This window comes from Betta splendens, chromosome 22 (genome assembly GCF_900634795.4).
Source record: "Betta splendens chromosome 22, fBetSpl5.4, whole genome shotgun sequence".
NCBI classification, from domain to species: Eukaryota; Metazoa; Chordata; class Actinopteri; order Anabantiformes; family Osphronemidae; genus Betta; species Betta splendens.
Genome location: NC_040900.2, coordinates 16,358,758 through 16,382,587, shown reverse-complemented (window position 1 = coordinate 16,382,587; position 23,830 = coordinate 16,358,758). Strand labels below are relative to the sequence as shown.

The 23,830-nt window shown below is 43.0% G+C and overlaps 1 protein-coding gene across 34 annotated transcripts; it reads left to right on the top strand.

The window, feature by feature from the left end:
• Nucleotides 1-937: 937 nt before the first annotated feature.
• On the top strand, nt 938-23,589 carry dnal1 (dynein, axonemal, light chain 1). Of its 34 annotated transcripts, none has more exons than XR_008693581.1 (12): nt 938-1,076; nt 1,530-1,568; nt 1,729-1,838; nt 1,990-2,045; nt 2,128-2,183; nt 2,288-2,414; nt 2,789-2,929; nt 7,420-7,545; nt 18,440-20,479; nt 20,699-20,812; nt 21,513-21,612; nt 22,503-23,589. XR_008693581.1 is itself a non-coding variant. In XM_055505520.1 (10 exons), exons 1-9 carry the CDS (start codon nt 1,074-1,076, stop codon nt 18,622-18,624), a joined length of 843 nt encoding a protein of 280 aa, XP_055361495.1. In that variant the 5' UTR covers nt 938-1,073; the 3' UTR covers nt 18,625-18,645; nt 19,411-23,589. The 34 variants fall into 34 exon arrangements, 7 of the variants coding, with proteins under 7 accessions (XP_055361495.1, XP_055361494.1, XP_055361496.1 ...); XR_008693573.1 differs by having other exon boundaries at nt 21,907-23,589; XR_008693585.1 differs by having other exon boundaries at nt 18,440-18,936; nt 19,052-19,165; nt 19,261-23,589.
• Nucleotides 23,590-23,830: the final 241 nt, after the last annotated feature.

Sequence of the window (23,830 nt, the reverse complement as noted above, 5' to 3'; positions counted from 1 at the left end):
GTACTACAGACTGGGGAGGAGAAGTGAAGGGGTTAATTACTACGTCCGCACCAAGCGAGGAATTACTGCTCTCAAAGAGCCTGGTACCTAAAGTCTCTACTGAGCAGGGAAGGCACGCACTCACAGAATACATGGAGGACACTCACAAGTGCAAATCTTGACCAGAACAATGAACAGGACATCCATGATCAAAAACAAAAATCCACCTAAACCAAAATCTCCTTTTAAAAACGCTCCGATTACTCCATTGGAAGTCATGCTTACTACTTTCTACTTACTACACACCAACAATGAATGAACAAAAGACAGGGATTAAAAGCTAAACTACACAGGTATATACCATTAAACTAATTACATAATGATTTATTCATGAGAAAACAAAACCAAGAGGGACGTGGAGGAAACCAAAAACAAGAGCGCCCCTAGCGGACCGAAAAGCCAATTGCTATATTAACAAAGAAAAGGAGCTAAGTATCAGCAGGAAGTTTTATTTGATATTTTGGATAGGAATAGTAACAGGGAGACTGTGCTGATGTGGCTTTCAGGTCATGTGGGTATTATAGGAAATGAGTGGGTGGATAGGGTGGCAACAAAAGCAACAGAGCAGGAGGCGGTTGATGTGAGTTCTGTTGTGAGGCGGAGGGAGTAAAGCACGTCATTCTGAAATGTGACAAATACAGGAGGCAAAGGGAAATATAGTGTTCAGGAGAAGGTGGGGAAATGTGGAGGGAAAGGGAAGTAATAGTGAGAAGCAGGAGTCAATGAGGAGTGAAAGATGTGTGTTTGAGGAGTGTGTTGTGAGCTGGGCCATCAGGGAGAGGTTTAAATGCTGTCTTTCAATTTTTACATGAAGCTGGGTTAGGGAAGAGGGCGTGAGGGATGTGGGATACGGTAGATGGCGGTAGTGCAATTTAAGGATGCAAGCCGCCGTAATACACCAGAGAAGAAGAAGAAAACCAAGAAGAAGCAGCTGGTCAGGTGCCGTTTTAGTCGGCGCTGTGCATTTGCGCATGCGTATTATGACGCTAAGGCCCTCGGTGCCATAGCAACCAGAGCAGCAATAAACTGTCAACATGGTAGGCGTTTGTATTCGATTTTCGTTCATATTTTGGTGTTTTTTAAGCTAATGTAACTTGTAGTGTGTTTCTAATGGGGAGTCATAGGTGACCTTATATGCAATATTGTGTTATTATTATTACTATATTTCTGGAAGCTAACATTACTAGCTAAATAGTTAAAAGTCAGGTAATCTAAATGTTAGCGCTAGCTAGTGTTAAGTTAAAACACTCTGTCCTACAGGCGTGCAGAAGTCTAAATCTATTTTGTTAGGTTCGGTTTTGTTTCCTACTGCTTAGACTTATATTGCCACGACGATGATTAGTTGCAATGATTATTTGATATCTCAATAGTTACATTTTTTAGGAGGTGGTCTTGGAACCATATGCTTTGTAGATAGCGTGTTTACCGTAATTTGCCAAAATATAATTCAGTGTTTCTTTGTCTTCATAAATGCTAAACAATAAATCCAGGCTAAATCAACCACAGTGAAAGAAGCACTGGCTAAATGGGTGAGTGAGAAACTGAGACAAATGAAACACACTCTTAAACGACCATGCAATATGTAGACTGATACTGGGCATTGTTTGTACAATATTTCTGAATTATTGTTGTTTCTAAATTACTTGTGTATCCCTATGTGCACACATGGGCTTATTTGTTCTCATTCAGGAGGAAAAGTCAGGGGAGAAAGCAAATGAAGCTAAAGCCATAAAATTATATTCTCAGATTCCACCTATTGAGAAGATGGATGCTTCCCTTTCAACACTTACAAACTGCGAGTGAGTCATATGATTGCCTAAAATAGGTTATTATCTTTAGGTCAATGCAATTTTTATAGCAGTGTTGCGTATTATGCAAAGTATAACTATAATATGTTGACATAATAAAGTTTCAAATAAGATAATGGCTGTTGTACTGCATCCTTTTTAGAAAGCTGTCTCTGTCTACAAACTGCATTGAAAAAATTAGCAATCTGAATGGCCTGAGTGAGTAAATTTCCAAATAACATATGTACTACATCCACAGATGTGTTTATGGTGTGTATTATTTTGTACTGTGCGTTTCCAGAGAACCTCAAAATATTGTCATTAGGAAGAAATAATATAAAGTCACTCAGTGGCCTGGTAAGTTATATGAGATTATTTATGGGATTATTTATTTATTAAAGGATTTTCACATTCTAAATAGACGCTTTGGATGTACGTTGAGCATGTGTCTCTGTGTGCAGGAAGCAGTAGGGGACACATTAGAAGAGTTGTGGATTTCCTACAACTTGATAGAGAAATTGAAGGGAATCCAGAGTTTGAAGAACCTAAAAGTCCTCTACATGTCTAACAACCTGGTCAAAGAATGGAGTAAGTTGCATGTATAAATGTAATCAACTACTACTTAAGGTTAAACTAGACTTAGAGTCTTTTTCCTTTTTTAAAAAGGATAAAAATATCACATTTAAGGGCCTGTGAACCTTTTTACAGTTCAGTCCAACCAAGCCTTACAAATGATAGAGACACAATAAAAGGCTTATTATTTAGTTTACTTTAACTTTTACCTGAAAACACAAATTTTCTAATGCCACCAAAAGCACACCGTGTTAAATGAACTTCTATCAAAACTGAATATGTCACTTCAGGGCATTAATCTTTTAGTTTAGTGTAAGTAGCCTTTTTTTAAGATAATGTGAAATTCTTGGTGTGGCACTCTTCTATTGCATTTTGTCTTTGTTATGTAGGTGAGTTTGTGAGGTTAGCTGAATTACCATATCTCACAGACCTGGTCTTTGTTGGAAATCCTGTGGAAGAAAAGCATTCAGCTGAGGGAAACTGGATGGATGAAGCTATTAAAAGACTTCCTCTTCTGAAAAAACTAGATGGTAACAGTGATTATGTAGTAATATATAAAAACAAAAATATTCGTATACAGTTATTCTAATACTGTTGTTTTTTTATGACTAGAGTTCTTATACATTTTTAAAGGTCACTGCACATGCAAAATTCATTTTTTGAGCAATTTGGTACATTTAAATGACTTCCCCGGATCATGTTAACACACTCCTGGTTTATTAGAAGTAGCCTCCCTGCTTATTTCACATTTTTCTACTTTATCCAATCCGGGCTAAGATCGATCACTTTCAAATTTGCATTAACCAGCTCCAGCCCTGCCCAGACAAATACGGACACCAAAACCTTCAGACAACATTGCGTTTCAGTGACTTACTGTAATCCGAACTGACATGGCACCGTTAGGGTCCAGAAGGTGCTGTGTTGTTGGTTGTTATGACCAGCATCGAAGCCCTTTCATTTACTATCGGAGCAAGACATGAGAACTTTATGGATTAATTTTATTGTAAACAGACCGGTGCTAGCACCGCTGCCTAAATGCTTTACACCATTTAGCCTCGAAAACAAGGGTATATTTAATGCTGCATTTGAGGTTGAAGAAGGACTCCGTTCCTCCTAGACCTGATCCACTTGCTGCTTCCCCAACTGTGAGTACATGCTTTATACTTACTTGATGTATGTACTCTAGAAGTTTCTTTTGTTTATAATCTAGCTTCCCTCCTGTGTAAGGAATGCTAATGGCTAGAACAGTTGATACTAACAGCTACAGCGACAGTGAGGTTCAAATCGTGTGATATATGGTTCCGAGGTCATTCACCTCAGCTCACATTTTAGCTGCTAGTGCCATGTTATCTGCTAGTGCATTGTTAGCACAGCGTTAGCCTCTAGCTTGTGGCTAGTGTTTTTTGTGAATGATCAGAAGCATCTCTTCAATTATTGACACACCTGTTACCTGCGATCATGATTTCTCAGACCAAGATTTCTGCTTGTATTTTTGGTATCGGTGACATCTTGAGAGATTCTGTAGCAACACTGGGCTTCTGTCTTCTTGTAGACCAGTGTGAGGAGCATGATTCTGCCCTTCAAAGCCTGTCTAGAAGAAGCTAAAACAGTTGAATTTCAAATTAAGAATAGTTCAAAGAAATCTGTTGAAATTCAAGAAACGCTAAAATGAAAAAAGTATGTAAACGATTGCTGAATTTGATCAAATATAGTTGAATGTAGGTAAATAGTAATGTAGGTAAATAGAATCCAAGAGCTGAAAGAATAGTTGACTGCTGTGGAAACATTTAAAACAGCTGACAGTAGCTGCAGAGGAAGTAGCTGAGTCTTAGATTTGGAAAAGTTGGAGTATTTGATGACGCATGTGCAGGGAATTGCTAAAATTTATAACTCAATATATCTGAAGAAAATCAATATAGTTTTATTAAGAAGTGAACGCATAAACAAGCCTTATTAAACTGTAAAATATTCTAATTAAGTATTTAAGAAGAAGTTGCAGAGCTGAATCTGCACAAATAAAACAAAAGCAGTTTGATTTCACTAAAAACCATAAAGTGTTTTACACATGACAACAGTGCTGTAAATCCTTCTTCTGAATATTGTTTAAGACTTGCTCCAGTCGGGTTTCGAACCAGGAATTTCTGCATTAGAGTCATGCTTTCTTGAGACTGGGCCAAACTAGCTGCTTAAATCTTGGCTCAGAGGGGCTGTATACATCCTGATCGAAAAACTAAAACTTTCTAAAAGTTCTTCATCTATTATATAGAATACTAATATAGTGATACATTAAGCATATAACTCACTTTATCTGGAAAATACAAATATTTATATAATTGTTTGATTGCATAAACATGCCTTAGACAGGAATCAAACCCGGATTATCCACTTCACAGTCAAGAAATTAATCCATTGAGCTACGGGACATAACAGCCATGACTTGGCTAAAGAGTTTCCTCCAGATGGAAAGAAATCCTTAGTCATTTTAACATGTTTATTTTATTAAACAAAGACTTGAGAGTAGCAACAGTCCCAAAACGCTAAACCTAAAGAAAATGACAATATTCTAATACAAAATCATGCATCAATCATTGCAATTTCAATTTTAACATATTGTAGTGTCTCACAGCAGTTAGTCCCGCCCTGAACCGCTAAGTCTTATGGGTAAAACAACCTTTCTTGTGTTTGTAGTTTTATAGTTAAAGTTAGGATTCAAAAAAGGTTATAACTTTGGTGAAATTAATTTAGCATCCCGTTCATTTATGGTTGTAATGTGTTCTTTTTTTTGTGTGTGTGGTACACCGAGAGTGAGGGGATTGTGTGTGGGAGTGACCATCAACGAGCAGTGATTTGTTGGGTGAAGTGAATGTGGCTTGCTTTCTACAAAGGAAGCTCACCAAGAGGTGCTATTGTTATGTGTCTCTTTGCCTGCACAGTCTAATCTGAGCAATTGAGACATGAATGATTTTACCTAAAAATAAATACAGGAATTAACTGTACAGTCAGTTAATTGGCCCTGCTTCTTGCGTGTCAAGAGGGATGCCTGTCCCATTGTATGGTCCAATCAGGGTGGCTGACGTCCAAGTTCCTCCGCTGTTTGTCGCTTGTATCAGCGGGGAGTTCGGACGTCTCAGCAGGGTTGCCAGGTATGGTTCCCCAGCCTGGCGCCTGGTTTAGGCGCTCAAGTTTGAAATCTCTTTGTTTCCATTCACTACTATCAGGATGAAGACGTTACATGCAGGCCGCGGTACCTCCTTTGTTTGAGCATGTGGGACTCTAATAGTAATTCTGTTAATAACAGTTTGTACATATGAGGTCCCCCAACAAGTAAGAGAAAAATGTGTAAGAATTAGTTTATACCAGTTTATTGATCTATGCTCCCAAACATTTATGTATAGTCATGTAATGAATATTCTGTTGTATTAATTCAGGCTGCATTGACTATTGGCAACCGCTACTATTAGCATTACAGTAGTAGCTGCTGATCAAGTTGCATATTATATAAATCATTAAATCAAATTAAATGTGAAATTGCCATTGAGACATACCTTGCGCCAGTCGAAATGTAACCACTTCAACAGCCTCCCATTCGACTTCAGAATCAGATTCTGGATCAAACCTCTACTAGCTGACAAGGTAGCCATTTTCAATGTTACAATGGATTCCCTGACCGTGACTTTTGATCCCTGCGGCGGGTCACAGCTACACAATTCCTCAAAGAGGTGTGGCGATCAACTTTGCTTGTGACACATCCCTTAAACAGATCCTTGTGGATGAGATCTTAAAACACATGTTTTTAGAAGGGCTATGTGGGCAATCTACAGTACAAAGCTTTTTGGCATGAAAGGTTACAGACACCTCAAGGTCCAACTCTTCAGCATTATTTAGCATAGAAAAAAGCATGTGCATGGACCTTTAAGCTTTATTGAATCAGAAAATATGTCCTTTGACTTTGCTTTTACAACACAGCAACAAGTTTTTTAGAACCTTGTAAAAAAACATATGCATTCCATAAAATATTTTATAGTTTCTAAAATGATATACCGATGCAGTGCAAAAGCTACTGTATGATATGACTGATGATCTCTTTTCTTGTGCTTCTAGGAACACTAGTCATCAAACATGAGGATGAATAAGAAGGTTAAGAGACAGGACAATCTAAGAGTTTTCCCTGTTTTATTTAATTTCTTTTTTTGCTTCTCTTTATATAGTTTTTACAACATGAACTTCGATAAATAAGCACAATTCCTATTTCATATGTTAATGCTGTTTACATCACAAGACAAATAGGTTTTACAGCTAAAATGTAAACCTAAAGCACAGTGTAGCAAAGAGATGTACAGTCATTTTAGTGTCATATTACTGAATGCTCTCTATTCCAATGGAAATAAACATCTATCACAGGATGTTTTTGAGTCGCCATTTTTCGACCGGTAAATCCTGTAGGCTACCTACTGATACATCGGGTATCTAGCCTTAGTATTGACCATTAACCTATGAAAAGCACTTTTAAAGAGTAGTAGCACGTTTAATCCAAGTAAATTAATTTTTATTTATATAGCGCCAAATCACAACATTGTTATTTCAAGGTATTTTATAAGGTAAACTTTATGACCTTACACAACTAAATCCAACAAATCCCACATACAGCAAGCCCTGAATGGTAAATAATTTTAATTTGAGACCAAAAGTGGAGGAAAAACTCCTCAACAACAAGCAACAACAGAGCATAAGCTGGATGGCTGGTCCAGAGACTGGACATAGGCAGGATGGTCGGATCCGCAGCTACCATCGCAGACACAAAGCTCTGAGTCAGATGAAACTTGTAGATGAGGACAGAGTGAGGGAGGGAGATAGGGAAGTGTAGATTCTCCCATGGTTTGTGAGGCCTGGTAACACAGGGGTGACCGGTAAAAGCACTTTCTGTTTTATTGCATGTAGAACTGCAGTGTGTCGATGTATCAATAGTGCGTCAGTATAGCTAAGTTTAGGTGAGTGTATGTTTTATTATATGTTCATGCAGTTGCAGCTTTCGAAGAAGAAACTACCATCCTGGCAGTGGGTGACCTCAAAGCTCTCTTGGGAAAGGTGCTGGGGAAACAGGAAATGGAGGGGACGCTGAGATCAGCGCAGATGAATGCATATGCAGGTATGCAAGCACACGATGGGAAGTTGTTCAACAGGCATCGCAATGTGCTGTGGACGGCTCTGAGACTGCGTTATCCAACCAGAATTCAGCCTGACAGCATACAGTAGTAGCTGTGCCAATAAAAGATGATGAGAGCCCACAAGCCTACTGTATGTTCACCTCACTCAAAAGGAGTGGATGGCATGGAAGACAAACAGGTAGAAAACCTGATGAGGACATTTTCCATAGGCAAGTTCATAAACCTATGAACATGATGGCTGACTCTAGAGCTGCTTATACTTGTGAGAGCAACGCTGATGCTGACCACCTCCCAAGATCTGGACAATATGTACGGATCGTTGGATTCTCAGGGAAAAGCAGCTGATTCCCCGATCAGACCCGGTTCCTCTGCAGTTCCAGGGAAGAACAATGGAACTGCCAGTATTAATTTCAGACCAGACACCTTTGAACTTACTCGGATGTTGGGGATATGCGAGGAGCACAAATTATAATAATTGGATTTATAGCTCCTGAGTGGAGATACCCATTATGTTCATAATTTATAATTTTCACAAATCATGGTTATTAGCTTAAATAGCTTAAATATCTATAACTATAAGACAAATGTCTATAGTTTGGTAAGTGAAAGACTTAACCGATATAACCGTAATACAGTCTCAATTGTATTCTAGTTGAAGGATGAACTCCGTACCATAGCCGACTCAACTCACCAGTGCTGCAAAACCATATACAAATAATCACAGACAACGACCAATTAAATTATGAACGCTTTATTAAACAATTAATATTAACTCTAGTGTCAACACTAACTTAAATAACTCAGCAAATCACAACTTAATCGTATGGTGTGTTCCTCTGGAAGTACTGTATGAGTATGCGTGTTACCTGAGGTAAAAGGTGTGTGTGTGTGTGTGTGTGTGTGTGTGTGTGTGTGTGTGTGTGTGTGTGTGTGTGTGAGAGAGAGAGAAAGAAAGAAAGAAAGAAAGAAAGAAAGAAAGAAAGAAAGAAAGAAAGAAAGAAAGAAAGAAAGAAAGAAAGAAAGAAAGAAAGAAAGAAAGAAAGAAAGAAAGAAAGAAAGAAAGAAAGAAAGAGAAAGTAGGAGGAAGGAGGAGCGCGCGTGGTGAGGTGGCACAGCTGCGCGCGTGTGCCGTTGAGCTCTTTGAATGGAGCGCGTGTGTCTGGCGCTCACAGGGAAAGAAGCGTGTAAAGGAGTGTGAAGTGGGACTAGCGTGGATAAGGCTTGTGGTCACACAAACACGTGAGGCTATATTCTGCGATATAGTTACGTGATCGCGGAAGCGTACAGTGGTTGAAACGTGCGCTTGGCGTGGTCGCAGCAGAAACAGAGCACTGCACAGTAACACACTAAAGCACTTAAGCTAGCAAAATCACAGGTTACAACACTTCAATGTGCAACTCTTAGATTCACGTAGATCGGTAACAGCGTTACAGTCACGTGATCGCGAAAATACACAGTGGTCAGATCGTGTGTGCAGGAAAAAAAACACAACAATAAAACAATTACTAATACCCTAAGAGTTCTACTCTGCTCAGACTTAAGAATGCCTCTGCCTTACTGCTTAATCCTGGTGAGACGATCCGGCGTTGCGAGCGTGCTTGCGCTTTTGCGGTACGGTCCGGTCCAGGTGTGCGTCGCGGTGATCGTGTCGTGATCAGCTGATGGGGCGGCGAGTGAGGCGGTTACGCTGGCGGTTTCCTGCTGGATGGCTGGAAGTAGATGGGTGATCAGGCCCGTTCTCTGTTAGACGTCTCCGTTAGTTCAGCTGCTGGCTGCGGTGGAGGCTCCAGGCGTGCTGGTGCAGAAGGAAGCTCCAGGTGAACGGAGAGAAGAAAGATCTGCAGTGGTCTCGTGTGCGAGGAAAGAAGGGACCGGGACGAAGTCGGAGAGAAGGTTGGAGAGAACAAGGGTTGGGGAGAACAAAGGGGAAACGGGACAGGGTCGGAGAGAACAAGGGGAAACGGGACAGGGTCGGAGAGAACAAGGGACGAGTCTTCGGTCACGGCGACTTTTATAACCGTGTTTTTGGTCACGCCCGTCCTATTGTTTGGTCCAATCAGGATGGCTGACGTCCAAGTTCTTCCGGCTGACGTCCAACTTTCTCCGCCGTTTGTCGCTTGTGTCAGCAGGAGTTGGATGTCAGCGGGGGAGCCAGGTATAGGTCCCCAGCCTGGCGCCTGGTTTTGGCGCTGAGATTTGAAATCTCTTTGTTCTCACTCACTACTATCAGGATGAGGACTTTACATGCAGGCCGAAGTACCTCCTTTGTCTGAGCATGTGGGACCTTAATAATAATTCTGTTAATAACAGATTATACAGATGAGGTCCCCCAACATCCCCCCTTTTTGTTCCAAATGATGGCGTGTCAGCCGTCGCTTTGGAACAAGACGTTGAAAGGGTCCATGTGCTCTGACAGGTTCCTTAAGGTCCTCAGTATACTTGTCATCTCCTGTGGGCATTATCAATATTCATTGACAGTCCATTTATTCCAAACAGTCCTTGTTTGCTAGATTTGGAGGCAAGTCTGAGCATTTTAGAGGCATGTCTGAGCAGAGGCAAGAGCATGTCTGAGCAGAGGCAAGAGCATGTCTGTCTACCATCCTAAACCATATCATTTCCAATGTATTTCTCAGGTGAAAGAAAACACAAGAAAAGAGAGGGATAGATGAGTGAAGAGAGGTGTGGTTAGAGTTTGCTGGTCAACTCGTGAAAGAGTTGTTAGCTGGCAAGGCATTGCCAGGTTGGTGTCTTTATGAAGTGTACATGTCTGTGTCTGGTGTGGACTACAGTGTGTACATTCTCTTGTTGCATGAGATCTATAAAGACATGGACCTGCTTCTAGGTTAATCTAACCACAATTTGAGTTGGTACTCCCAGGGTTGTGGTACCTGCAAGGGATGCACAACCGTGGTGGCAGTGGACACAAGGCTTTCCTTGATAAGGCTTTAACAGAAACTCAATAAGTTGCTACTGACTCTGACCGAGGAGCTATTTTGCAGATGAGATTTCATTAGCCTACCTAGCTACCTGTACCTGAATTCTCTTCTCTGATTGTCCTGGAGGGTTTCAGGAGGCTGAAAAATCATTTAGGAGAAGAAATGAACTATGTGTTGGTTACACATTGTTTAGGCTCATCCAGAGATCCAGCTATTCCTACCAGGTTGCTGATAAGATTTTGGGACCTACCATGGATGCGGACTAGTTCTCTTTATACATATCACGTTGTGGTATGGACTAGTCTACCCTCGCCTTTGGGAGCTGGGACTGCTCCCCCCTTTTGGTATGTGGATGTGTTTGACGCAGACGTGGTGCCTGGTCTAGGCCACCTATGTCTTTCGTACCTAGTGTAATAGGGAAAGACACCTGGTGTAATCCACTAGTGGGGAGTCAGTGTCTGGCTTCTGTTGAGAGGTCTGAAGGAGCAGCCGAACTGTTAGGCCTGTCAAGTTCTTTTAAGGCTTTCTCCACGCATCTCCGTACCAGACTTACAATATCCACCTCTGAGTCTTCCTGTGACAGGTGAACTGGACTGTGGTCCCTGTACCTACGGTTCAAGTTCTGTCTGAACCAACCTCTTCCCCCTCGTGGGTGGGAACGAGGTTGTTTTGGCCTTGAATTACAGTATTGAAGAGGCTCATCTTCCTGATTGACTGTGTCAACCTGCTGGCGACGTGGCCTGCGGTTTTGAGTCTTCCTTTGCCCTCGTCTGCTTCTCTTAGCACGAGGCATTTCGTGGCCTTCAAGTGTTAAGTCAGACTTTTGATGGTTCTGGATGCTAAAAACTCTGGCGTCCGCTACAGGTCTCCTAATGGGGCGTACACGCGTTTCCCATACCAGCTGGGCATATCTCACAACTCCCTGCATTGTGCGCCTGCCTGTCTTACAGTGCATGGCGACATCAAATTGGATGCTGTCATGGAGATTATGCAGGAATAAGGACTGGAATGTACTATCTTCTTGTAGACCTGGCGTGTTCCGTCCTTGGAAGTAGGCTTTTCTGAGGCGCCTGTAATATTCTTTGGGAGGTTCATTTCTTTTGTGTAAGACATTGAACGCTTCAAAGATAGCTGCTGCCGGATCAGAATATGGGGCATATTCTTCTCTTAAAGCTCGACAGAGTAAAGAGTAATGATCCCGAATGGCAGGCTCGAGTGTTTCCATGAAGACATGGACACTCCTGGGTGTGGTCTTCCAGATTAGCTTTAGTTTCTCGCGAGCTGTTGCATGAGGGAGGTCCAATAAGCAACGATCAACTTCCCGCAAGTAGTCGTCTATGGTGAAATCATTGCTATTGGGGTCAAAGCACTCAATGTCCTTGGCTAGGGATTCAAGCTGGCGTAGGCGCAACCCTAAGTTTTGGGAAGGATAAGCACTATCAGAATCACTTGAGCCTGTGTCGTCCCACTGGTCGCTGTAACGTGGGTGAACCCGACGCTGCTTCCTGCGTTTGGGATGAGGTGCTTTCTCCTCCAACAGGCGGCTTAACCTGCCACTGTCACTCTGGCTCTCATGTGGGTTTTCCCTCCTCAGAGTGGGGGCATTCCTGTCCTCAGTGCATGAGGGGGAGTAAAACAAGTTTGCTCTGGATGCTTTCCTTTGTACTGGAGTGCTAGTATCCCTGTACTCAGCCACTGTAGTTGTCTGAAAACCTTTGCCTTTGGCTATCTCACTGGTAACACAAGTAGCTGTACTGAGCTGGTGCTCGTAAGGAGGTGGCTGGGGGGTCTCTAGCCTCTGGGCAAGAGCCACTGCGTTTGCTTGGAGCATCTGCACCTTTGCATGTGATCGGTTTGTTTGGCTGTCAAGAGGCGGAGGCTGCTCAGCCTTCCTGGGAGCTAGCCTACTCTCACCATCTAAGCCTGACTTGGTCAGCTCTGGTCTCCTTGGACTGGCTGCCATGTCTACCTGATCGCTCTGGCTCTTCCTCCTGGCTTTCTCAACTTCCTGACGAGCCACTAGGAGACTAGATTGTAGGGCGTCATGATCCTGCTGCAATCTCTCCTTATCTTCCCGGAGCTGCTCCAGCTTTTGTTTTGTTACCCAGAGACTCTGCTTGAGGTGGGAAACAGTCTCCTGCTCAGCTTTGTAGTCACTGCACACAAGGAAGAGCTTCTATTCATACTCTGCAGCCTTCAGCTGCACCTTGCGGTGGCAGAGTAGAGCCAACTCACCCATTACCTCTTGGGCCAGGTGAGTTTCCGTTGAGGGCTTGGCCATGTAAGATAAATACGTCTGCAATTCAGCTTCACATTTATCAATAGTATAACTATTGAGGTCTTCTAATTCTGTTATTGACACATCTAAGATCTTTGCAACAACTCCTTGAAAGTCTAAGTTTCCCTGCTTGGGGGAACGTTCAGCACCAGATCTCCAAAGATTCACGTTGCCCATTCTGGTTCTGAGGAGCAATGTGATTTACAACTACTGTACAGCTAGAGTAGTGGTGCACAGGTGACACTTCAACCTGTGGCTTACAATAATGTTTGTTATGTGCTAGCTGTGGAGGCTATAGTCTGGGTTTGTTTTGCTGAAAACCGAGCTTGGCTCCTGTTAACACACAATTAGTTAGCAGGGGTTGCTAACTGAAAAGACACTAAGCCTACTTTGGTTTCAGTGAAGGCTTGGCACAACCTATTCTCAATCTCTGGGGTTGCTATGCTAATGGTAGCATGCTAACATGCACACACACTAGCTGACATGTGGTAGCTCGTTGCTAAGCTAACGCTAAGCTAACAAAGCACAGCTTTGTAACACTGATGGCAGCTAACCCTGAGTTATTAGCTAAGATAGTAGCTGGGCTAACACTAGTACCACTGGTGGTCTAGCAACCTATGCTAAAGCTACACTTGCCCTCTTAATGCTAAGTGGAAGCTAAGCTTCTAGGCACACTGTTCCTACTGCAGTTCTCAGTAACTAGTGTTAAAGCAAAGGGCACCTTGGTTTCTGCCACACACAGTTGTGGATTCCTACATCCACTAGCAGATTATTTGTACAGATTTACAGCACGGTGAAGAGAGAAAGAGAAAGGAGGAGGAAGGAGGAGCGCGCCCCCCTTTAGGGGCGTGGTGAGGTGGCACCGCTGCGCAAGTGTGTCATTGAGCCCTTTGAATGGAGCGCGCGTGTCTGGCGCTCACAGGGAAAGAAGCATGTAAAGGAGTGTGAAATGGGACTAGCGTGGATAAGGCTTGTGGTCACACAAACACGTGAGGCTATATTCTGCGATATAGTCACGTGATCGCGGAAGCGTACAGTGGTTGAAATGTGCGCTTGGCGTGGTCGCAGCAGAAACAGAGCACTGCACAGTAACACACTAAAGCACTCAAGCTAGCAAAATCACAGGTTACAACACTTCAATGTGCACCTCTTAGATTCACGTAGATCGCTAACAGCGTTACAGTCACGTGATCGGGGACATACACAGTGGTCAGATCGTGTGTGATGGAAAAGAAACACAACAATAAAACAATTAAGAATGCCTTTATTAGTCCCACAGCGGGGAAATTTCCATCAGCAGCCAGGTTACCCGGCGCTAGTCCGACAGTGGAAGCAAATTGCAGTACAAACAGTAAAAATAAAAACGCACACACATACAGTGTCACACAGTACAAGTGGAAACCTTGCTGGAATTTTTTCTTGGGTTCATCAGGACAGATAGATAAGGTCAGAGAACAGACAGTGAGACTGTAAGGAGGGGAGGGGAGGGGGGGGGGGGGGGGTGTATCTGAATCAGTGTAGTGAAGTGTTGTTTATAGAAGTATGACCGAGGCCGACCAAGATGTTTACAGGTCCGTCCAACAGTTGTCCTTGAAGGGAGTCAATAGATAGAGGCACAGCTGGTGGTTAGATAGAGGCACAGCTGGTGAGCTAGATTGGACCCGGGAAGGGAGGGGTGAGGGAGAAGGGACAGAGTAATATAGCCAAAATTAATACATTTTAACAATCCATGACTAATTTGTCTAGATCAATACTCCAATCAGTCAGAACTCAGGGCTTCTTTGCCTCTTGTGGGACCATTGGTCACCCGTGACATCTCCTCAAGCCTGTCAGACAAGGCTGTCACCAAATTCACCAAGTGTTCAGTCTGTCTGCAGATGTTATCCCTCAGTCTCTTTCTTCCTCCGTACGGGCTGAGATCTTATTAGTCAGTCCTGTAATCCGGGCATCCGAACGGGCTGAGATGTTACAGATCAGTCCTTCAATCCGGGCAATCCTCTGGTGTAATTCCGTCAGTCGAGTAACCATGGCCCCCGTCGGCGTTTGCAGCTCCACAGCCGGTGGACACGCCAATGAGCCGGCCACAGATTTTCCAATCTTTCCAATCTTCCGATAAAGCAGGGCACCACCAAAGCCAATCATGAATAGCCCAGTTATCAAAGTCCAAAATATGAATAGATCCTCTGCATCCTTGAAGGACAGAGGCTCCAGACACAGGGGACACCAGGAATCCCACGCGTGCCGCACGTAGCCGGAGGCAAAAGTCCCCAAGGGGCAGAGTGGTTCTCCCGGAGATTCTTTCCTTTGTGAAAACATTTTGTCCAATGCGCTAAGTGACCAGTTGATTAGCTCCATGTTCAAAAATGTTATTCCAGAATAGCAGATCAGGGTGCTCAGAAAAAGACAAGACAAGGACACTGCAAGCAAAAGCAGAGTGGGAGCAGAGAGAAAACACGTCTGCACTCCTCGAGAGGCGGAAGTAGAATAATTACTGATACCCTAAGAGTTCTACTTTGCTCAGACTTAAGAATGCCTCTGCCTTACTGCTTAATCCTGGTGAGACGATCCGGCGTGGCGTGCGTGCGTGCTTGCGCTTTTGTGGTCTGGTCCGGTCCAGGTGTGCGTTGCGGTGATCGCGTCGTGATCAGCTGATGCGGCGGCGAGTGAGGAGGTTACGCTGGTGGTTTCCTGCTGGATGGCTGGAAGTAGATGGGTGATCAGGCCCGTTCTCTGTGACGACGTCTCCGTTAGTTCAGCTGCTGGCTGCGGTGGAGGCTCCAGGCGTGCCGGTGCAGAGGGAAGCTCCAGGTGGACGGAGAGAAGAAAGATCTGCAGTGGTCTCGTGTGCGAGGAGAGAAGGGACCGGGACGAAGTCGGAGAGAAGGTCGGAGAGAACAAGGGTCGGGGAGAACAAAGGGGAAACGGGACAGGGACGGAGAGAACAAGGGGAAACGGGACAGGGTCGGAGAGAACAAGGGAAGAGTCTTCGGTCACGGCGACTTTTATAACCGTGTTTTTGGTCACGCCCGTCCTATTGTTTGGTCCAATCAGGATGGCTGACGTCCAAGTTCTTCCGGCTGACGTCCAAGTTTCTCCGCCGTTTGTCGCTTGTGTAAGCGGGAGTTGGATGTCAGCGGGGGAGCCAGGTATGGGTCCCCAGCCTGGTGCCTGGTTTTGGCGCTGAGATTTGAGATCTTTTTGTTCTCACTCACTACTATCAGGATGAGGACTTTACATGCAGGCCGAAGTACCTCCTTTGTCTGAGCATGTGGGACCTTAATAATAATTCTGTTAATAACAGATTATACAGATGAGGTCCCCTAACACGGACGAGACGCTTTATGCAAATTAGGCTGTGCCATTCTGTGTACACCTGACGGAGTGATTGTTGACACAACACAGTGGAGGTGGACCTGAAACCTGGGTGCAGGCCTCCCTGGAAGTCACAATATCCATTACAGCCTGAAGCTGAGGCTGGAATTCAGCCAACCATCAAAGGTCTGGTTTGTGTTCTGCATTTTTCAGCGTGCCAGTGAGTGAGTACAGCAGACACCTTTTTGCACTCAACTACAGGGGACAGTTGTACACATATACTAGGTTGCCACAAGGGTTTAAAAAACAGTCCACACTTATTTAACAAAGTGTTAAAGGAGGACATGGAAGATTTGACCATCTGATGACATCATCCTCTGTGCACCTGACCTAGAAATGTGCCATGAGGATTCTATCACATTCTTGACCCTGTTAGCTGAAAGGGGTCATAAAGCACCACTAAAGAAACTGCAGTATTGTAAGGATCGTGTAGAATATTTGGGGAGAGTGACTGCGGAGGGGACCAGGTTGGTGTCTCATGATCAACTGAAAGCTGTGTCTCAAGCACCCAAGCCGACCACAGTCCGAGAAATGTTGACATTTGTGGCTCTGAACTCGGTGGAGCTGGGTCTGCTGACTTGTTACCATCATTTAGCTGCGGCTCATCTGATGTATGAGAAAGCTTCAGCTTTGAGCATGGGTTATCCCTTTGAAATCTTGTCTCATCACAAGCTCGCAAATTTGATTGAGAGAGGTAACTGCACCATGCCTCAGTGATTATCACAGACTCCTAGAATATCCAGACGGGAAAATGCGTATCTGCAAGGTAAAGAATCCGGCAGATGCTGTTTTTCTGCCCCATGAGGGGGAGGAACATAAATGTGTAGCTGAAGCGGAGCGGTATGCTAAGCTACGTTCTGACTTGCGTCCTGTTCTGTTGGAAAGAGTGGATGTGACTCTGTTTGTGGATGGATCATGCTACAGGCATGGTCAGGATCTTAAAGCAGGGTTCACAGTGGTGCAAAAGAAGAACAGGAGCATGGAGGTGATGACCGGGCAGGAGTGCTCTTAGCCTTGCTCTGCCCAACTAGCAGAACTGAATGGTTTGACGGCTGCTTGTGAGTTAGCAGCAGGGAAGCTAGCCAACATATACATAGACTCAGCACATGCATGGTGTGTCATTTGTTCGGAGCAGCCTGGAGAGGCAGAGGCTTCAAGAAGACTGATAAGTCTCCTGTGACACATGGTGAGCAAATAAAACAGTAAATACTAGCTATGATAAAGCCAGCAGCTCTGGCTATCATTAAGTGTGTAGCGCATAAACACGATGATTCTCTGATTACCCAGGGAAACGCTGCTGCAGACCGGGCAGCGAAGACTGCAACTAATGCTGAAGCTACGGCTATTTTAGCAGTTCATGCTGCAGATGATGAAGATCAAATAACCTCCAAAGATTTGCCTTGTTTGCAGAAAGAGGTGCCAGAGGCTGAGCAGCAGCTCTGGGTCGAGAGGAGCCGTTAAAGGTGATGACGGCTTATGGGGAAATTACAAGGTACTGTTAATAGCCCTGAGTGAACTGTTGTCATTGCTGATAAGTGAAGCACATGGTCTGAGCCATGAGTCCAGAGGTGAGGTTGTAAGGCGAATCAAGAAGTGGAACTTTTGGGCTCCCAAGCTTTATCAGAATGTTGATGAGACAAGAAGTCTGTGTGAAACGTGTCTTAAATTTAACATCAGGCGGGATATGGTGCCCCCAGCGGGACACATCTCACCTTAGACTTTGTAGACATGGTGTGGCCGGTACAAGGTAAACGTTACCTTGTGGTTGTAATTGATCGTTTCAGCCGTTGGGTGGAGGCGACCCCCGAGAAACACAAAACCGCAAAGACAGTGGCAAAATTTCTGTACCGAGAAGTTATTCCAAGATTTGGCATTCCTCAAAAAATTAGTTCAGACAACGGGAAAGAATTTGTAGATAAAACTGTGAAGTGTGTTCTGCAGAAACTCTGAGTGAAACAGAGTTTATGGCATTGTTTACTGTCCCACTGTCTAAGGTGCAAGGAGAGGTGCAATGGGATTCTAAAAAACAAATTGCTGAAAATCTGCATGTCTACTGGTCTGAACTGGGTTGATGCTTTGCCGCTTGCTCTCATGGCCTATAGAGCAAGTGCTCACACAACATTAAAGCTAACATCGCATGAAGCTTTGCTCAGCCGACTACTGCCTGTGCCAGCTTATCGTGCAGTGAAAGGTCCATCCTTGGAGATTTTGAGTAATGACATGAGATCGTATGTGAAACAAATGACTAATATACACAGAAGTATTTCCTCCCGTGTTGTATCTTTGCAGGGGAAAGAGATTCTGGAGGAGCCAGGGCCAAAGGTGAGACCAGGAGATCTGGTGTACGTCAAGGTGTTCAGGAGAAAGTGGGACCACGCCCGACAAGAATGTCTGTACAAGGTGGTCAAGGCGACGTTGAGAGCAGTTCAAGTTCAAGGCTCTCCCACCTGGTATCATCTGAACCACTGTGTTAAAGTATCTGAGGGGGAAACAGGGTGAGTTGCCAAAGAAGAGCAAGATGATGAAAGGAAAGACAAGGGGAGTGATCTTAATCCTCCTGTTGCTTGTAGTGATGTTGGGCAGGATGCAGGTGCGCCTCTGCGGCCCAGGGTCCTCCGGAGTCGGAGAACTGTGGAGTGTTATGAGAGTTAAGAGAGACAAAGAAGGAGTACCAGTACAGGAGTGGCCAGGCCCCCATGGATAGGTTTCAAATGACGCCAGCTGGATGTACGCCCCGGGGGAGCTGTGGAGCGCTCAACTATCTAAAATAGAATGGGATGGCGGTAGTGAGTGTACGGGTATTTTTGAGTATGTCGACTCCGACCCACAAGGGATAGGCTACGATTGTGTGTTAGATTATGTAAGAGAGGGAAATTCCAGTAATTACGTTTTCTTTCCCAGGGAGTAGGAAGGTGTGTCATCGGAGTGTAGGAAAGCGAGCGAAATGGAAGCAAGATCAGGGATGTTAAAGTAGCATTCCGGCCACCTCGATGCCATTTGGACCAGGGAGTGCGGGTAACGTAAATAAAGATTATGAAAACGCACCAGGAAACGCTGGTGGCTTCACTGCAGCCTCCTCGAATATTGTCTAACGTGCCTTGTTCACTCAGCCCAGCCAAGCCGCCTCTGCCGCCTGCGCCACCTCTGCCTCCCAGGCCTAAGAATGAGCGAAAGGATGTGGGGATCCCAACTTCCTTGGAAACTGGGGGTTTGAATCAAATAGCACCGACTTACAGCTTTTCTTTTCTGGTTGGGTACAGAAGGTGACCGCAGGGGCATCTGCGTGGGCCGGTAGGATGATGACCGGGATGCAAGAAACATGGTTGGGAACCTGAGAAAGAGGGAGAGCCTGGAAGAAGGGAAGAGACGTTTGATGGGCGTTCCCAGAATAGCTGGTATAGGTGGGTTCAGTTCAAATCAATGTTGTGGGAAATCAATGGGAAGACTGATTGTTACATCTGTGCTAAGGCGCAGCCGGATAGATTTTACGGGATAAACACTGTTTCAGTTGGCAGGAATGCGAATATGCATTGCGTACTGCATTGCGAATATGCGTTGCTTCTCAAACTGACGCCACTGCAGGCTGTGGACACACGGCTACCTTGTAGAAGAGTTGTTGCTTACCTCAGGAGGTAGGGTATGTACATTTAACAGAAGTATGATCATTTGTCGGCCAATATGCAGTTTTGTTTGACAGAGATTTTGGATTTCACATTTCAGTAGTTGTAGTATTCATAATCTGATCTATATTATTGTCTATATATTTACTCTGTATGCAGTTGGTCAACTTATTTTGACATTTTAGTCTGTTGACGGGTAATTTGAAATTCTAGTGTTATGCTGGATGGAGGTCATTATATGGAGAACCTTGTAAACATCCCGGTCCTACCGGCCCTCTGAGCAGAATTTGAGCAGCCAGACAGAAAGGGGGTCAATAATGTCATGCCAAGATTTAACAAACCAGCACTATAAAAGCTAAGTTGAAAACATGTTTGCTCCAAACACCATTAAAACTGATTTAACTACCTCTATATATTGTTCACATTTGTAAAGGTTGTGAGATACATAGGAAATACTGGACATTTCATTAATCTGCTATTATATTCTCTATACCTTCTGGAGTGGTGTCAAGGAAAACAGCTGCATCCTCTATCTGTACAGCAGCTGCACTGCTTCCGATGTCTTCCAAAATGCGAAGAAGACCACAAGGATCCTCAATCTCCTAGCCAACTGCCCATGACTGTACCTGTTCCACTCCAGAAACCATGCTTTCAACATAACTATGAATCCTACCCGTTCATTTTGTGGTCTGCACATTGAACTGTGAAGGTAACTTATCCAGCATTATAGTGCTGCTGCATTGGTTGACAATAAAGTTGGCTTTGACTATTGCTGTTTCACTGAAATATTTTGTATGTATTTACCTATGAGGGAAAACAGACAAATGTTTTATAATATTTCCACTTTTATTGAGGTATTGCCACAAAAACAATAATTTAGGTATTTCACAGGTGGTCTAAGTCCAACATTAGGTGCCTTGTCCCTCAGGAAACACTGCCCTGATCCAGACCAGGGAAGGTGGGATGACAACTTTGACTCTTTGCCCTAGAAGTCCCCAGCGCCAGCTAACAAGACTTCTAGGCTAGATACCTGCAACAACAAGTACTGTCAAATTTATGAAGAAAAAAACAATAACTACATTTCTATTAGTTATATATTAGCACTTGATATATCATACACCTGTAATGGAAAAATTTTACCTTTGTGCTATTTCTTATCCGACACACTCGTCATGTGCTGGTTAGGTGCAATACTGAACATTCTTACACAAACAAATAATCTCTTGTGCCCTGTCGTACATCAAGTCTAAACATCTGATGTTCCATTTGACTGACTAATAATTTATGATATATGTTTGTCTTTTACACCCGGACTCTGGCTCCTTCCTATCTGACTCCCCACCAGACCCAAGGCTGTTAAAGCGAATGCATCTTGTCTTGGAAGCTCGGTGTTCCTTCCTTTGGATAACAAGACATGACGATGCAGAAGTGAGAAGGCAAACATTCTCACTCACAGCGAGATAAGGTGGCACAAACAATTCTATTGGTGCAGAGAGACATTCCACCAGAGCCAGAGAAAGGGGTTAAAAGGCAGAGACAACTTGAGGATCGTGGGCTCTTTGCATCACACCTTTGTGGTGTATGCACTGATCTCCCCAGCTGGTTTTTGGTTTGTTTATGTGCATGATCAACATTCATGTTTTTGATTAGCTTTCCCCATTCTATTTATTTTCCTTTATTTTTATAATATATCTCACAAAAGACAACTCTCTCATCTGCCTCTTCATGGGAAACCAACACAGCTACAAATGAGGCCAGGAACAGACAGGACTGGCCACTAGGACACGAACAAGAATTGCTGGAAAGCGGAAATGAATCTACAAAATCTGGCGGAGGTCTACGGTAAGTACTGGATGTTAAATACATATCTTGATTACTGATTACCAGCAGAAAAATTAACACTTCTTCAGTTTTTATTTATTTTGAATAACCTTTTTTTAAATGTATTCCTGTTTATGTATCTCATTCTTTGCACACTTTGGATGTATTTTAAGGTTCATTTTCTGTTTTAGATATATTTCATATTATTTGTTAAATCTTCTGTCCAATTATTTGGAATGCATTGAAGTTTGAGAGGTTTATTTTTCATTGTGTAATTATTTTTATGCAAATGGTATATTTTTTGTTTGAATCTAGCTGCAGGAGTTACAAGCCAGTGACTTCTTTGCTGTTCCAAAGCACGGATAAATAGACAAAAAGCCTGCCAAAACAACCATGCAACTCATTTGCTGTGGTTACCCCCGACGGGAAAAAGCTGAAAGGAGTTACCTTTTACTTAGGTGTATTTTAAGGTTTTGATATATTTCATATGATATGTTAAATATTTATTCTTTCCAATTTCATGCACTGTTTTGAAATTTTATTTTATTTATTTATTTATTTATTTATTTATATATTTACATTGGCAGATGCTAGTAAAAAAACTAAGTATTGAACTTTGAAAGGTTTCCTTTTAATTATGTAAAATCTTTTAATGAGAATACCACTTTGGGTGTATTTTCAGGTACCTTTTCTGTTTTACATATATTTCATATTATTTGATAAATCCTTCGTCTTTCCTATTGTGTGCAATGGTTTTAAAATTTATTTTGTACAGTGCCTAGAAAAAAACAAAAAAGTACTGAACTCTGAAAGGAAACAGAAAATACGGTACTGTATGATATGTTCTATTTCCTATGTGGGTTACAATTTAATGCAGCCTACAAATTTTAAATCTTTTCTTCTCGTCTTAGGTTCTTCTTACCTCCGTATGAAAACAGCTGACTGGAGAACTAAATATTGTGGATCCTCTGACTAGTGATCAGGCTTGTTGCTACAAGAAAACTAAAAACTGCATATAATTCATCCCTTGGTCATTTTAGACTATTAGTAACAACTCTGTGCAGCATCAGGCTCCACCTAGACATGTTTTAGACTTTTAAAACAAATTGGTTGATACAACTTTGATGATAATTGTCATCAATTATAAGATAAGTCATACTTTACTGATCTCTTTGGAGAAATTGTTTTCTCTGCATTTGACCCATACACACACAAGGAGTAGTAGCGAGCAGCTCCCACACATGGGGCGCTCTGGGACTTGGTGTGAAGTGTCTTGCTCAAGGACACACCTGGTGGAATGAACAGGTGACCTCCTGCTTCTCAGACTAAGACATTACATAATAATATAAAAATAGAAAATTAGAAAATACCAATAATTTGTGTTCATTTTTGTATACCAGTAGATACTGTAGGTAGACAACACATATTAAAGTTCAAAAGGTTTTTATTTTAATATGTGATGTTTTATGATTTGATGTTTTCCTATAGGGGAAGTTGCAGTGGGAAGGTCCCGGGTATGATTTCCGGAGGCGAACGGGGTGCCTTTCTGTGTGGAGTTGGCATTTTCTCCGTGTTTGCATGGGTTCTCTCTGGGTTCTCCAGTTTCCTCCCACAGTCCAAAAACATGCATTAGGTTTATTGGTCACTCTACATAGGTGTGTATGTGTGTGAATGGTGGTTTGTCTATGTGTTACCCTGTGATGGACTGGTGACCTGTCCATTGTGTACCCCGCCTCTCGCCCATAGCCAGCTGGGAATAGGCTCCAGCCTCCCGTGACCCCACGTACGGGATTGGGCGGAATAGAAGATGGATGGATGCTTTCCTATGCTCCTTTTATTTTATGCTAGATTTATTTTATTATATACTGATATTTAGTTTTCTTTAACCAAGCAACAGTTGTAAATTAATTATCTTTTGATTATTTATTATCGTAATCATTATTATCATCATTATCTTTTTTTTCTGACGATAATTTTGAAATAAAAAAGTGAATTGTATTTGTGTCTGCTTTTATTTTGAAAGGATTTGGAGGCTGTGCATGTAGCTAATTGCTAAACTGTAAAACAGTCTTAATAACTGACCATAAATAAAGCTTCATAAACAAAAAATTGCTATTAAAGCCAAATATTTATATTGGTGGTTTTATTTTGTAAAAACTTGAAGGAAGTGTTGGGTTAATTGCTAAAGTATAAACCAGTCTTAATAACTAGTCATAGATAACCCATCAGAAGCGGAAAA